Consider the following 15,270-nt stretch of genomic DNA (forward strand, 5'->3'; position numbering starts at 1 on the left):
AAGAGGCATACGTGCCTTTTAAAAGGGAGACAACGCGAATTGGGCTCATTATCAATACCACGAAGACAAAGTACATGGTCGCTGGTAGACATCGTGGGCCCATAGGTGATGTTGGTAGTGAGGTGGTGATAGGTGGTGATATATTTGAAGAAGTTGAAGAATTTGTGTACCTTGGAACTCTAGTGTCTTGCGATAATGATGTTACCCGCGAGGTTAAAAGGCGTATTGCAGCTGCGAGTCGGGCTTTTTACGGACTTCGTAACCAGCTAAAGTCCCGCAGCTTACAGACGAAGACCAAACTCGCGTTGTACAAGACTCTAATTCTTCCGGTAGCTCTGTACGGCCACGAATCTTGAACGTTGAAAGAGGTCGACCGGAGAGCTTTTGGGGTCTTTGAACGTAAAGTGCTGCGAACAATACTCGGCGGTAAATTGGACAATGGCATCTGGCGGCGTCGCATGAATCACGAGTTATACCAAGTCTATAATGAAATGGATATTGTTAAGCGTATAAAACACGGCAGGTTGCGGTGGGCTGGGCATGTAGCTCGCATGTCGGAGGAACGTCAAGCTAAACAAATATTCAGCAGGGAACCAGGGAGAGGCCGTCGCCTCCGTGGAAGGCCGCGCACCAGATGGCTTTTTGCAGTTGAGGAGGATTTAAGGTCGCTTAACGTTCAGGGCGACTGGAAGCGATTGGCCCAGGACCGGGAAGGCTTCTTCATTCGGCGTAGATTCAACGCAATAGCAAGGAATTGTTGCCCATCAAGTAAGTAAGTATGGTAGTTGCGTTCAATTTTTATGTATTATGTCAAAACTTAGATATCTTTTACTCGTTTCGATGAGATTCTCTCTTGCTTGTCCTGCAATAATTGCGCTGTAGTAGTGCTGTAGTGCTTCTTGAATAGCAAAGTTGATCGTCGTTTGCGACATTGTAGCTTGTTAGCTTCGTGCATCTTGGATTTTCCTTTGCCATTGTTCCTGCTCATTCACTTTGTAGGGGTTATTTAAGGCTGCTCCGGCGATCACATTCGAAGGCGTTTTTCCTGATTCGCTTCCTCTCTTCTTCCTCGGAATCCGATTTAGTTGCTTCGGGTTTCTTCTTACGAAACATCTCGAACAGGTCTTATGGGGAACTAGAAGGCTTCTTTTTTCAGCTGTGATGCATAGTTCTTGACCTCTGAACTCATCAAGCTTCGGTTCATCAACGCGTTAAAGCTGTTTGAGGTGACAATTGGGAAAAGTTCTTTGGCCTCGAAGAAAGTGAGTGCTTTTCTCGCCATTACCGCCTTAATGTTGTTCTGGCGTTGACACTTTGTTCAGTTATCATCTGCAGTGATGTGATTTTTCTTGCAATACACACATCGATGTGCACACTCAATCACGATTTGCTTGTTCGGTATTTTTTTATACTGGGTACGAATTGTAAATCATAAAAAATACCGAACTTTCAGCTTTTTGATTGAAAACTTCTGAGGTTCAGTAATAATTTTTACTTTTTACTGAACTACGGTTGCTGTCAGACCCAATTTTTTATTTTTTTTTTTTTTTTGTCGGTAGCGATAGGGGTAGTACTGGCACTCTTAATCTGCCCTAAGCTCCTTCCCAGCATTTGCTTTTATAAGCCTCTATTGCGTTCATCACACAGACGTTCCTAAGCAATGTTGCTCAAATGGTCACTGTGTACGCTAGCAGCAATCAGCCCTTGCCGTAGTTTTGCAGTCTAGTAGTTCAGACTACTATCAAACTATGATAAGGCCTGAAATGCTACTAGAGTGGTTAAAGTGAAGAACGAAATAGTTTTATTAAAAGGTCCTCATTCCCCATTTCATTTCATCACTCACTATCGTCACTTTTATTTTCGACACTATCACGTATATCACCGATTATCACTCATCAACTTTCGTAATACACTTCAGATATACTTTCTATTATATCACTTTTCACATCACACCATTTTCATTCAAATCTGTTAGCATTACTAAGTAATTAAAAGATATTCAATTTAAATGTATCATTATTTTTGTTGCTGTAGACTCCTTACTATTCAAACTACGATTTAGCACTATGATCAAGAAAGTTACATTAAAAAAAATCACTTCGATCCATTCTTCTGCACTCGCTGTCATTACATATTAACACTTTTATCAAGCACGTTTGAAGAACTAGGCAATTATGTTTATATGCAGAAAAATGATTGCACAATGTATTATGGCCATTATTAAATTAGTAGAGTTCACATCATTATTATTATATTTTTAACAAAACTATCAGAATCACTTCCACCTTTAATTTTCAAATTTTCATCACTATAGATTTAAAATAAAACCACTATTAGCACCTTCACAATCACTAAATTTAATAACGACGAGTGTAAAGCACAGTTCCACCAAACATCCATTCTTATGTTGCATTATAAAACGATTGATCACACGTTGGCTTCGAAACTTAACCACCATTGCTGATTAGTACAAAGGATGCTACAGCTCGTGTAAACGAATTGAAACATCAAACAACCAGCACTGATTTATAAGTAACTAATGAGCCCTGGCGGTCCCTCCGTTCGAAGAGGACCTGATAATATGCCGAAACATATTAACAGATCCTCCGCCTGAATGCAGCCGTTTCATGATAAATCATGAACCGTTGGAGGTGTGCCAAAGTATTGGGAAGGTGATATGTTTCACAGACGGGTATTATTATGGTGCATCTTCTACTTTGGCACCGTCAAACCCTGTGATCGTGGCCAGGGAATTTTTACTTTTTACTGAACTACGGTTGCTGTCAGACCAAATTTTCCAGCATTACCGAACAGGCCGAAAAGTCAGTAAAAACAATTACCGACTATTCAGTAGTTGATGTTTTTACTGACTTGTCGTCAAAATAAAATCAAAACAAACTTATGCGCATGCGGGGAAGTGTCAAATGAGAATCACCTGCTGTAAAATCGTCCGGCGCCGGGAGACAGGCTATGGCAACCAATCTTTTCCTGCACTTATTTTGCGCTTTCTTGTGGTAAGTAGTCGAAATTTAGTGAGAAAACTCAACCATTTTAAGCAACCAAAAAGGCTCAGAACTGCTTACGTTGGTAAATTCGGTTGGTTTACATACAAGAGGTAAATTCATCTGTATCATTGAGTTTGCCTCTTGTATGCAAACCATCCAATAATGATTTTGTCACACATTTTTCGGTTACTTCCACTACCGTAAATGTTTATTCGTACGAAAAATGCATGTCGATGTCCATGTTTCATGTCGATTGGGTTTTAATTTGTATTGATTTCTGAAAAAAAAAAAACAGTATCCGGAAAAAGCAAAGCATGGAGGCATGGGAAACTGGAAAGTCAGTAAAAACGCTCTACAATTTTACTGACTAAGTCAGTAATTTCCATCAATCAAAACATATTGTAATTTACTGGGTTTTTTCGGTAATCGTAAAAATTACCGAAAAACCGTAGTTCCAAAACCCAGTAAAATTTTACTGGGGTCGGTAATCTGAATTGGCTGTGTGGTTTCGAGCAATCCTTGTACTCCTCGTCCGAATCGTGCCGCTCTCCACAGCCGTGACACCGCCGAGAACTGCGGCAGTTTACAGTCTTGTGGTTGTAGCGCAAAGAGTTGAGGCAGAGATGTGCTTTACTGTAGAATGGTTTCAACTTTGATGGAGCAACTGTTAAAGCTTAACCAGTTCGGGCAGCTTGTTTGCCCTGAAGGTGACGCTTACTCGAGTTGAGGGGATTTTGGCGTTGTTGACAAAGCGATGAAAACGATAGACGTTCATAGAGCTTAGTGACATTTGAACACACGTAGACTAGCATACGCTCGTCATACACAGTTTGTTTTTGTTTTCCTCAAAGAAACTTGCACACGCTTTCCAGACTCATCAAAATGCATATGGAAATATTACCCAATTTGAAAAATGTATACCCGGATTCTGGGTGTTTTTCGAGACAGAGTGCATATTGTTTTCCTCTAAGGTTCACAACTACATCTACACTAGGGCACCCATTACCATTGGGGCGTGATAACCACTATACCATTGTTCGTGATAACCACTATAGGCCTATTCACATGACGTTCCAAAACATCTGATCGGGAAGCTCTTTGGACAGTTCTTCTATGAAAATGACAGGCCTCGTGTATGCACCGGTCCTCCACCGATGTAAACAAATGCATAGACGGACCTGTCACATGAAAGGCCTATTACCGGAACTAGGCAGTGCAAGTCTTGCATGATTTCCTCGTTGGATAGGTCAGTAGGTATTCCGGCTACTACGCCTGTTACCGATACCAGATGTTTTGCTATGTAGGCTTTGCATCCGTAGCTGTCTACCACGCTATTTTTGGACCAGTCTGTTTGGCCGCTGAAAAAGGAGCTGACATATACTAATACCTTCTTCTTTCCTGCATTTTTGATTTCTGTAACGTTGTTCGTTAACTCCGAAGATTTTACGATGCATTCTTCCGACTGAGATTTTGGTTGATGGTCTCTGATGGTCCGAGTCCTTTAATTCCACGTAAACGCGAAACGGGTCCGTCATCTTTGTCGTTGTTGAGATAATCCTGTTTGCTTTATCGTTTCGTTTGTCCGTTTGGGGGTGGCCTGTTGTTCGTTGCATTTAGAGTTGATGTTTTCGGGATGGTACCGGTTTTTGTTGGTGTCTGTAACGGTGGCGGTATTGGTGGGGGTTTTGTGTATGTCATCCGTCTCCATGATGACTCCTCTTTTCCTTCATTCCAAGATGGCAGACGGCGCGAGAAATTCCACTTAAAACCACTTTTACAAGTAGTTACACTTTTGTCTGTATCTCGTGATGATAGATAACAACTGTTTTCAACAATTAGGCAAACTTGAACGCTATAAACTGTGAATTTTCACTTGCGAAACACTGAATTTAACCAGGAGCGATAACCAAAAAATTACTTATCTGTCCAATATGGTGCACTTGAATGCTCTTGTAGATTTAGAACGTGACTAGTTGGCCCACTCTGAAAGAAGCTTTGAAGTGTATATTTATGTCAAACAAATAAAGCAAAATAGCATTAATAGTAGCTATTTTGAGGCCACCTGTTTCTAGATGAATTCCGCTTCATCTCGAAAATGATTTTATCATAACATCGATCTGCCGGATTTATTCTAACGTAAACAAAAACAAAATACAAAACAAAATAAGATTGAAAACTCGTCTGAGATAATTTTTGTTTCATGGTGCTTGTTAAATATTTGAAGTGGTTTTTTTTTTATATAGTGCCTAAATGTTTTGTGCCAAGTGAGATGTATTGTGAATGAAACGAAAAGAAGTAAAATTGCGTGGCCCCCTCTGAAAGTGGCATATTCAAGTTATCTAGCATATTCTAAAATAAATCGTCAGATGAAGAATAAAACATAATCAACATTTCTTGGTTTGTTTGGGTAGTAATTGTGTTTCAAATTATAATTTAGTCAGTTTAATCATCATACCATAGCGTCTTTTGAGCGAATTCGTGACCATAATATGATTTGGAAAAGTGAAATTGTGTCAATCGGAGTGAAATTAACATGGCGGGACCATAATTGATAGATTGTCATCGACCAAATGCTGTTTTGTCACCATAAATACACAAATATAGGGCATACTGTTTATGATTCGGCATTTGTGGATGTGGATTGTCAAATCATCATAGGAGATCTAAACGCTCAGGATGGCCAAGAGGAGGATTTCAGACCGACTATTGGAAAGTCAGCTCCCACCGGCTGACGAACGAAAACGGCCTACGACTAATTGATTTCGCCGCCTCCAAGAATATGACCATTCGTAGGCACCTACTTCCAGCACAGCCTTCCATACCGATACACCTGGAGATCACCACAGCAGACAGAATCGCAAATCGACACGTTCTGATTGATGTCGGCACTAGTAATCCTTTATAAGATCTATAAGATCCTCTATAAAGGATCACTAGTGAGCTGTAGCCCAACTAACGGGAGCCCAATTAAAACGAAGCCCACCTAAAGATAGTGCAACGAACGAAATTCGACTGTATTGTATTATGGATCCGGCAGAAATAAGGACAAACATTTTTTTTTTAATTTATTTTTTCTCAATATCCAAACGTTCGCGACTAATATTTGAATAGTGCGCTGTGTTCATAAACATCGTAAGAATGCAGCGCCTCACTTAAAAAACTGATTTCAAATGCGGGCGAGTTGAGGCGCGTCGCGAGTCACCACTGGCGCGCTCCGGTTTGGTGACAGCGCGACAATATAAGGTTGATTATTTTCCAGCGCGATTCGTCATTCTCTCGGGTCAAATATTTCGATACCAGCTCTGACCTTAAATATTTGACTTCGCAGCCACCAATCTGGAGTTCGCCGGTTGGACTTCCGAAGCGAAGTTTTGAACGAACTAACTGTCATTGCTCTGCCGGCTCTGCTTTTATCTCGACTGTTTTAGGAAAACTATCCAACATCACGTCGACGGAAGAAGTTTCACCACAACGGAGGATTTGTCAGTTCGAGCGCGCCAAAATCCTTCCGATTGAAAATGTTTTGGCGGTGCTTAAGGTGCAACTAGAAATCCTTTATAAGAGAGATTCGCGGAAGCTGACATTTCTGTCAAAGTGTGAGCCAATCGAGCAGCGAGAGCTGTCAAAGTGTGAGCCAAACGAACATGCGTTATGTTTGTTTTGAACTTTTCTTGAGGAGTAATGTAATCCGCTTGAAATTATTTCGGTAAAAGTAATTTTGCATGAAGCAAAAAAAATGAAATGTTTTACTTTTTTGAATTTTTGTTAATGCGATTTTTAGTTTTGGATTTTTTCGGCTGTTTATTAGTTTTGATATGTAGCTCAAAGATCTATAACGGAACAAAATACACTTTATAGCAATGAGGAAGTCATGTCCGTGTTACAATATTATTCTCGACGCCGAGCAAAATCAGCACTGCTGGTCTGTTGCCATATCATTCCATTTTACTTCCGCTTATCTCTCTATAAAGGATCACTAGGTGCAACTGTTTGCTATCCATAAATGATGATCAATTTTGTAGTTTTGGGGATGTGATATCGGTTCTACCGGACATAGATGAACTGAAAGTGTATCAACATGCCTGTTGTTAGCAAGCATATGATCCGGATAGATCACCGAATGATCGATATGATATAAAACAGAAATATTTTCTTTTCAACGATAGTTTGAACATAGATTGTTCATGGATGCCACGATAAGTCTATCGTGTGTTACCTTAAGTTCGTTGATAAAGAAGAGGAAATTGAGCGAAGTTCTTTTTCTGAATTTTATCGGGATGCACAATAGTGGCTACACAAAGCTGTCTAAAATACCTACAAAACTCAAAAACAAAAACACAAACTCATATAGCCTTGTCTTTAACCCTCATTTCAGTTCAAAAAAGAGGAGCGTCTCAATCTTAAATTGGTCAACAAAGCGTTACTCTATCCGAAAGAGTTCAACATAGAAGAGCTGAGACAGCAGTTCGAGGAAGAGGATGAGGAAATCGAACGACAACGAGAGCAGGAACGGCAAGTGAAAGCAGAACTGGAGGAGAAGTTAAGGCAACAAAAGATGTCGAAAAAGTAAGTCGTTCTGCAGTTTGTAAAAGTATGTTTTGAGACTAATTTATCTTATTTTTGAACAGGCTTCAGCTGAACCAAAGCAAAAACCGAAACCCCAAGAAACGAGTGAGTAAGGCCGCTCGTGTCATGCTGGACATGGACAAAATTGCCAACGCCGCATCGTTGGTGAAAGATACCAAGCCCAGGCGAAAGAGGCGAAAGGTGACTCGGAATGAATCGGCTGCGGATCCAGTAGTCGAACGTAAGAGAAGCTCAACCGCAGCCGTTTCTAAACCACTTTCCGAAGCGGAGGAAGTTGAAGATGACGTTTTCGACGGCAACAACGTTTCAGACAGCGAGCCAACTGGCGACACATCAAACAGGGAAGATCGGGTACCGCAGGTCGAGAGCATTCCATACATTCCGAACGGAGAGCTTGACGAGACGGGTGTGACTTCGGTTACGGAATCCTCACAGTCCATAACAAGTCAAGCGAACGCGGAAGTTGAATCCAGCGATTCACGACTGAACATCGAGGCCATGGATATTGAGGTGGTGGATGAAAACTCGAGGAGTCTTTTTGCAATAAAAGCTGAACCTGCGGTTTATCCCGTTCAGTTGTATGAAAGTGCCAGCAACACAAGTCTGGACGCAGGAAGTGTCGTTACCTTGCAGAACTTAGACGACAGTGAATCTACGGTAACGTACCGAAGGTCAAAAACGTCAGGCAGCGATCAATACCGAGGGCAGGAACTGAGCATTGACTCGGTCGAGTCCAAGTACTACGGAGGATGCGAAGTCGTTTACCTTCCGGAACAGTCCAGCACACATCCAGTGAAGACAGAATCAATGTATAGCAGCGGGTCGCAACTTCCCACTCCGGCGCAATCGCCTCCTCTCCAGTACGAATTACGAACCGTTCATGATCCGGATTTCGAGCCGGCTAAATTGGCGCGAGTGAAACCAGATGCACAGGAAAGCGAAACGTCACAGGAGTCGTCGTACCGCGAAGAGAACAATCCGTCCCCGGTTATGGTGCTTCCGGACGAGACAACTCCATCTTCCGATTCGCTTCAAATGAAGCCGGAGATGGAATCGACTGAATCGCCCACGGAGGATTCCACCGATTGGCAGGAGTCGGAATATTCTGGAGATCAAACGGAACAACCGGTGTACGATCAGGAAGCGGACGAGGAAGAACCACGCGGGCTGGACCGCTTGAGGACATTGACATCAACTCGCTGGTGTTGGTAGAAAGCCAAGACACAAATGATCCCACGAAAACCATCTATGAAATCTACGTGACGGATCCGGAGACGGGCAAACTGAGTGAGAAGCCTTTGGACGTGCCGTATGATGTGATCGAGAACATCCGATCGATTCTCGAGGGTGGCGAGGAGTGAATCTTCTCTCTTTTTTTAATATTTTGGTAAGTTGTTATATTTTCGTTAAACTTTTCGGATTCGTCGCATGTCGTCACACAGCCGGGAACAGGGAAAGGGATGATTGAAGGGTTTCTCATTTTCTCGCAAATAAACACGTATTGCACGTTGTATAGTAGTACAGTAAGAATAAAAATCTATTTATCGTCAGATGTGACAAAACGAAATGAAAAATTTCAATTTGGAAGTGTTAATTCACAGTGTCCCTATCAGAAGTCTATTTTTGGGGGTGCAATTTTCCGGTTTGAGGCGTTTATGGGTCACGGAATAACCCAACTCTTCGGCCTGTAGCAAGCGGTCCTTATCGATTATGTCCATGCAGTAGAATCCTTGGTGTGATTTTTCGACGTTGGTCCGGCTGTTGTCCAAATCGTGTGTCTGATCGGCGCAATGTGCCAGACACAGATACTCCTTCAGCAAAAGCTCCGACTCCTGGAAGACGCGACTTCGCGGATAGCGAATCCGATCGAACTCGTACAATTTGCCGTAGCAACAGGGACAGCAAACAAACTTGGCCCGATGGGCGAAGCACTTTTCCAGTACGATGTCCGTGGCAACGCCACACGCATGCAACGAAACGCCAATGTCGAAAGGTGCCTTAAAGTAGTCCAGGTTGCACCGGAAGTAGACGACATTCTTCAGCCCAAGTCGCCTGACGCGATCCATTGCGAGTTGTTGGGATTCTTCCTTGTTCTCCAGCAGATAGATGGTGCACTTGGGAAGCAGGAACGCCAGCAGTATGCCGAGGTGGCCGGTTCCAGAACAAAAGTCGACTATGATGTGGCCGGGTTTGGCCAGGGCGATTACCTCGTTGGCCAGACATTCGAGCTGGTGCGTCTTGCGGTCGATGCGCTTCGTCGGGAGCTTACCACCTGTTGGAGAAAAATACAAATCAGTAGTTAATCTTGAATCTCTAGGTAACTAAACAACAAACTAAAAAGCTAAAAAGGTGAAATACTGAAGATATTTCTAATGAATTTCCATTAACAGCACTACGATGGTAATTGGAATGATTCTTAGAGCAAGGCAGCGGAATAAGTAACTACGTCGGAGTATTGGACAACAGCAACCAACCGGCTGATAAAATTTGAAAGACAACAGCTACACAGGACAGGAGTGGAAGTAAAGGGTAACGAATACATCCTATCAACAGAAAAGGGATGACAAGCTGGAATGTGAAAATTATCTAAATACCACATCAGATCATTTGTTTGTAACCAGTAGTAAATGAGTTCGTTGGAAATTATCAAGCCAATGCGCTCGACAACGGAGCAGATTTTACAGTACGACAAATTCTTCAATGACCTCAGGAGTATTAGTTCCCTATGTATTGTAACCGTTTGGTTACAAAATTGTTGATTTTTTTTTTATTAATGTTGAATATCGGACCCTTCACGTTTCTTGTGCAAGAACAGTTGATTACCACAGTAGCGATAGGATCATGTACCGCTATGAATGTTTCTCTTCACTACCAATGACAAGAGATGGCTGGAGAAATGAGCTAATAAGAGATATGGAGAGTTTACGTGAAACAAATTTGATCCGTTCCAACAAATCTGAAGGCTATTCTACTGATTTTACTTTTCTAGATATAGAAAAAGTATTGGACAATGTTTGGATTTCAAGGCTTGACTGTAAAATTAAAAAAAAATTATTTTCCCAACATACATTGTAAGAATAATCCAAAGTTATCTGCGAATCGTACACTTCAGGTTAATTATCAGAACTCCAAGTGTGAAAGACTTCCTGTAAGAGCTGGTGTTCCTCAGGGCAGCATTTCGGGACCAATGCTATACAATAATTTCACGTCTGGTTTACCTCAGGGATGTCAAAAATCTTAACCTTCAAGTAGACATGTTGTCACGATGAGAGGGGTTTCAATAAATTGGTCAGATGAAGTAAAATATCTAGGGATCATGCTAGATAAGAATTTAACTTTCAAAAATCACATTGAGGGCATTCAAGCCAAATGTAATAAATATGTAAAATGTCTCTATCCCCTTATTAATAGAAAATCAAAACTTTGTCTTAAGACAAGCTTTCGATCTTCAAACAAATGTTCAGGCCGGTAATGTTGTATGCTATACCAATATGGTCTAGCTGTTGTAATACCAGGAAGAAAGCTCTGCAGAGAATTCAAAATAAAATTTTGAAAATGATTCTGAGGCTCCCTCCCTGGTATAGTACCAATGAGTTACATAGAATATCCAATGTTGAAACATTGGAACAAATGTCAAATAAAACAATTCATAATTTAAGGCAAAAATCGTTGCAATCTTCTATTGCCACGATTAATGCGTTATATGTTCAGATTAAGTTAGGTTAAGTAAATTAAAAATGTTATTTTTTTTTCTCTTATAAGCAGGTGAAATCAACTCACCTGTAAAAATCTGAACTGCTACGGCAAATGAAATGTAATATGTTGTTAACAAAATGTTAATAAAATCTTGAATTTGTTTTACCAAATTAGGATGGTAGTGTTTTCTAATAACACAGAACACCTAGATATAAGAAATGAATGTAATGTTTGGAATGATACTAATAAACAAATTAAAAAAAAAAGAGATATGGAGAGAATGACGGAATGTGGGACAATTGGGAAAGAACGGCCATTGCGAATAATCGGCCTCTTTCAATATCAGACGTCCGTGTGCTACAGACGTAGGTTTTAACTAAGTGCAGTGGTTAAGTTATAGTGAGAATAAATCAAACACCCCCACCCATAGGAGCAGGAGCAGGAGCTAAGTGGGCGTAAGGGAAGAAACCTAGCTCAGAACCTCTAGTTCTTGCCATTGTTTTCACAGTCCAGCACACGGCTCGGCACGTGAAGCCGTCAGGCTTCCGCGCCTAATTGTCAAAGACCGCAATTCCTCTGAAAGGGTCAATATCTCATGCCGGAGGCCCTAAACGTAAAGAAGATTCCCCTCTCGGCTTTCCAAGGTGGCTATGCCACGGCCGGCCGATTATCGTCCATGAGGGAGGACGCCTGCAACCCCACCGTCCAGCAACGCCCGCTGGCCCGTCAACGGAGTTGTACAAGAAACGTTTAAGTTCCCTGGAGTTAGTTTTTGTATCGCGAAAGCCCTTGATTCCCCAATAGCTAGCCGACCCTGGGATTGCCGAAGAGTCTCTTGTATCCTGAGTTGGCCTGGCACTGTAGCATTTTACCGCTTAGTTTCAGTATCACTTGTTCATTGATTTTAAAGTGGAATATGACAGTATCGACCGTAAATATCTGATGAATAATGGACGAGAACAGCTTCGGCGTAAAGCTCACAAGACTAATTAATGCGACGACGAGTGACCACTTCAGTTCGTTACAGACGGGAGCTAAGACAAGGTTGTTCAACATTACGCTAGATGGTATAATGCGGAGAGCCTGATTGAGCAGCCTAGATGCGATTTTCTCAAGATCCACTCAATTTGTTTGCTTCATTGACGACATGTACATAATCGGAAGACAGGGTAACCACCAAATTTTCATTTTCAAATTCCCGCTTTTTTCCCGATATATGTTTCAAAATTTTTCCGATTTTTAGTTGTGCTAATAGGGAGATGGATCAAATTCTTGGAACTTTGACAGTGTTTTTTAGGTTACTGATCCCATACTTTGCAACATGTTTCTTACTTAACTGCATCTTACTCTTATTAATGTTCGAATCCTCTGAGCAGAATCTCAATAGACAAACTTAAAAGTAGATGGAGTACCGTGTACCTTTCAATTCCGCTCCTAAATGCTTATCTTTGACAGATACGCGTATTTCGACTACCACTTGCAGTCTTCTTCAGTGTCAGTTACTCGTATCCACCATCGTATCCATCCAGAGTGTAAAAAGTTTTTGAAGAAGTAGGCCTTGCTGAGCAAGCCATGAAATACTGACAAGCGCTAGTGGAGTTCATTACGAATCAAGCCTTCAAACTGTATAGACCATTCTCTCCTAATAAACGTTCTTTAGTTGTTTGAGATTGAGTCTTTCTCTTGGCCCATCCGCCCAGTCCTTAATTTTACAATAGGTTATGGGCCCAGCAAAGGAAGGAATCCCGCAGCTGACCGGACCGAATTACGAGAATTGGCGCTTCCGGGTCAAGCTTCACATGGATGCAGTGGAAGTATCGTCCGTGTTGTCGGAACCAGCTCCGGCTGTAGGCGATGCAGGTCGTGCAAAATGGGAGCAAACGGACAGGAAGGCTAAATCGGTGCTGGTGGGATTCGTGGCGGATGAAATTCTTGAAGTTGTCCGGGAAAAGGAAACGGCGTCTGAAATGTGGAAGGCTCTGGAAGAAACCTTTGCGAAGCGGTCAGTTTCAAGCCAAACGTTGCTGAGGAAACAATTGGCCCGTTTACGTAAGAAGGAGGGAACTTCAATGCGAGCTCATTTCAATGTATTCGATGACCTTGTCCGGCAACTCAAGTCCGCAGGAGCCAAACTGGAGGAAGGTGATTTGGTATGTCAATTATTCTTAACCCTGCCCGATAGTTATGACCCCTTGGTGACGGCACTCGAGAATCTGGCGGAGAAGGACCTGAAGCTAGAGACAGTCAAGCAGCGGCTGCTGGCTGAAGAAAGCAAGCGTGAAGACCGTCTGGATGACTCGAGTGAAGACAACGGGGCAGCGTTCATTGGTGGCAAGAAGAAGAACCAGAAGAAGTTTACTGGCAAGTGCCATCGGTGTGGAAAACTTGGTCACATGAAGAAGGACTGTCGGTCAAAGAAGCTGGAAGGTAACGCAAATGCAGCAGTCGGCAGTAAGGCGGTCGCATTCATGGCAAACGGTGACCAGACGAAGTCTGAAGCAGGGAAGATCCACTTTTGCGTAGACTCGGGATGCAGTGATCATCTCGTGAATGATGCAAAACATCTGCGATCCATGCGGAAATTGAAGGATCCCTTCGTAATCGATGTAGCCAAGAATGATGTGACACTCGTCGGGAAGTTCGCAGGAGATATAAAAGGTATGTCCAACAAAGGAATTGAATTTCAGATAAAAAATGTTGTGCTCCTGCCGGATCTCCGAGAAAACCTGCTCTCGGTGAAGAAGCTCTCGCAGGCTGGAATCGATGTTCTATTCACTGGTCGTGGAGGTCAAGATCGTGCGGAGTTCAAGAAAAATGGAGAGCTTATTGGCGTGGCATACCTTCGCGGAAACTTATACCAACTGGAATTGGATGTCGGATCTGTAGCTAATATCAGCGTGGCTGGGATGAGCAAGTTGTGGCATCGTCGTATGGGACATGCAAGTCAGCAAGCATTGAACACTCTCGTTAAGCATGAAATGGCCACTGGGTTTACGAAGAAGCTTGAAACAATTGGTTTTTGCGATACATGCGTGATGGCCAAGCAGTGCCGGGAATCATTCGATGGAGTTCGAGAACGTGCCACACGTCCACTGGAACGAGTTCATTCAGACGTGTGTGGCCCTATTGATCCACCGGCCTGGGACGGATCGCGGTACTTCGTATCGTTCATAGACGACTGGACGCATTTTGCTGTAATCTATCCAATCAAGCGCAAGTCTGAGGTATACCGATGTTTTAAGGAGTATGAAGCGATGGCTACAACTCAATGGCAGACAAGAATATGCAAGTTTACTGTGGACCAAGGCCGGGAATTCTTTTCCAACGAACAAAGAAGCTACTACAAGAAGCGAGGCATTCAGGTACAACCCACAGTAGCTTATTCCCCTCAACAAAATGGAGTAGCTGAACGGTTCAACCGAACTTTGGTGGAGAAGGTAAGATCAATGCTCATTGATTCAAAAGCTCCGAAGAACCTGTGGTCAGAGGCGGCACTGACTGCGACGTACCTCCTGAACCGTTGTCCGACGGTGGCAGTGCCTGAAAACGTTACTCCTGCAGAAAGATGGACGAATGCAAAACCGAACCTTGACAAGATAAGGATTTTCGGATGCAAGGCCATGGCATGGATCCCGAGCCAACAAAGGAAGAAATTGGACCCGAAAAGCCGTGAGACGGTGATGATTGGATACGCTCCAAACGGATACCGGCTTTGGGACAGAGCATCAAGAAAAATAATAATAGCGAGAGACGTGAAGTTCAACGAAGAATGTTTTCCATACGCAGAGCAAACTGATGAATCAAGTCAAGTTCCGTTGGTAGTCCCCACGCTATACGAGCCAGAGGGGGAGCTGTTGAATAATCCTGGTGAAGAGGAACCACATACTGATGTTGTCGATCATGAATCTGATGAAGAAACCATATTTGAAGAAGTTGAAGAGGAAGCAAATCCTGGGGCGCTCCCTTCGCAACATAGAGGTGA

At 42.6% G+C, this 15,270-nt stretch overlaps 2 protein-coding genes across 4 annotated transcripts in view; one reads left to right on the forward strand and one right to left on the reverse strand.

The window, feature by feature from the left end:
* The window catches only part of LOC110681458 (transcription factor TFIIIB component B'' homolog), a 41,443-nt gene extending 32,284 nt beyond the window's left edge, over nucleotides 1-9,159 (forward strand). For all 3 annotated transcript variants that reach the window (XM_021857218.1, XM_021857217.1, XM_021857219.1), the window contains 2 exons: nucleotides 7,381-7,571; nucleotides 7,634-9,159. In XM_021857218.1, the coding sequence (XP_021712910.1) occupies nucleotides 7,381-7,571; nucleotides 7,634-8,804 (1,362 nt within the window). In that variant the 3' untranslated portion in view covers nucleotides 8,805-9,159. The remainder of the gene's footprint in view (nucleotides 1-7,380; nucleotides 7,572-7,633) is intronic.
* On the reverse strand, nucleotides 9,101-9,913 carry LOC110681459 (glutathione S-transferase C-terminal domain-containing protein homolog; the record flags this gene model as incomplete). The annotated part of the gene is made up of 1 exon (XM_021857220.1): nucleotides 9,101-9,913. A coding segment is annotated over one exon (726 nt), but the record flags the coding sequence as incomplete, so codon positions are not given.
* Nucleotides 9,914-15,270: the final 5,357 nt, after the last annotated feature.

Source organism: Aedes aegypti, unplaced genomic scaffold, assembly GCF_002204515.2.
Source record: "Aedes aegypti strain LVP_AGWG unplaced genomic scaffold, AaegL5.0 Primary Assembly AGWG_AaegL5_hic_scaff_948_PBJ_arrow, whole genome shotgun sequence".
Classification (NCBI taxonomy): domain Eukaryota; kingdom Metazoa; phylum Arthropoda; class Insecta; order Diptera; family Culicidae; genus Aedes; species Aedes aegypti.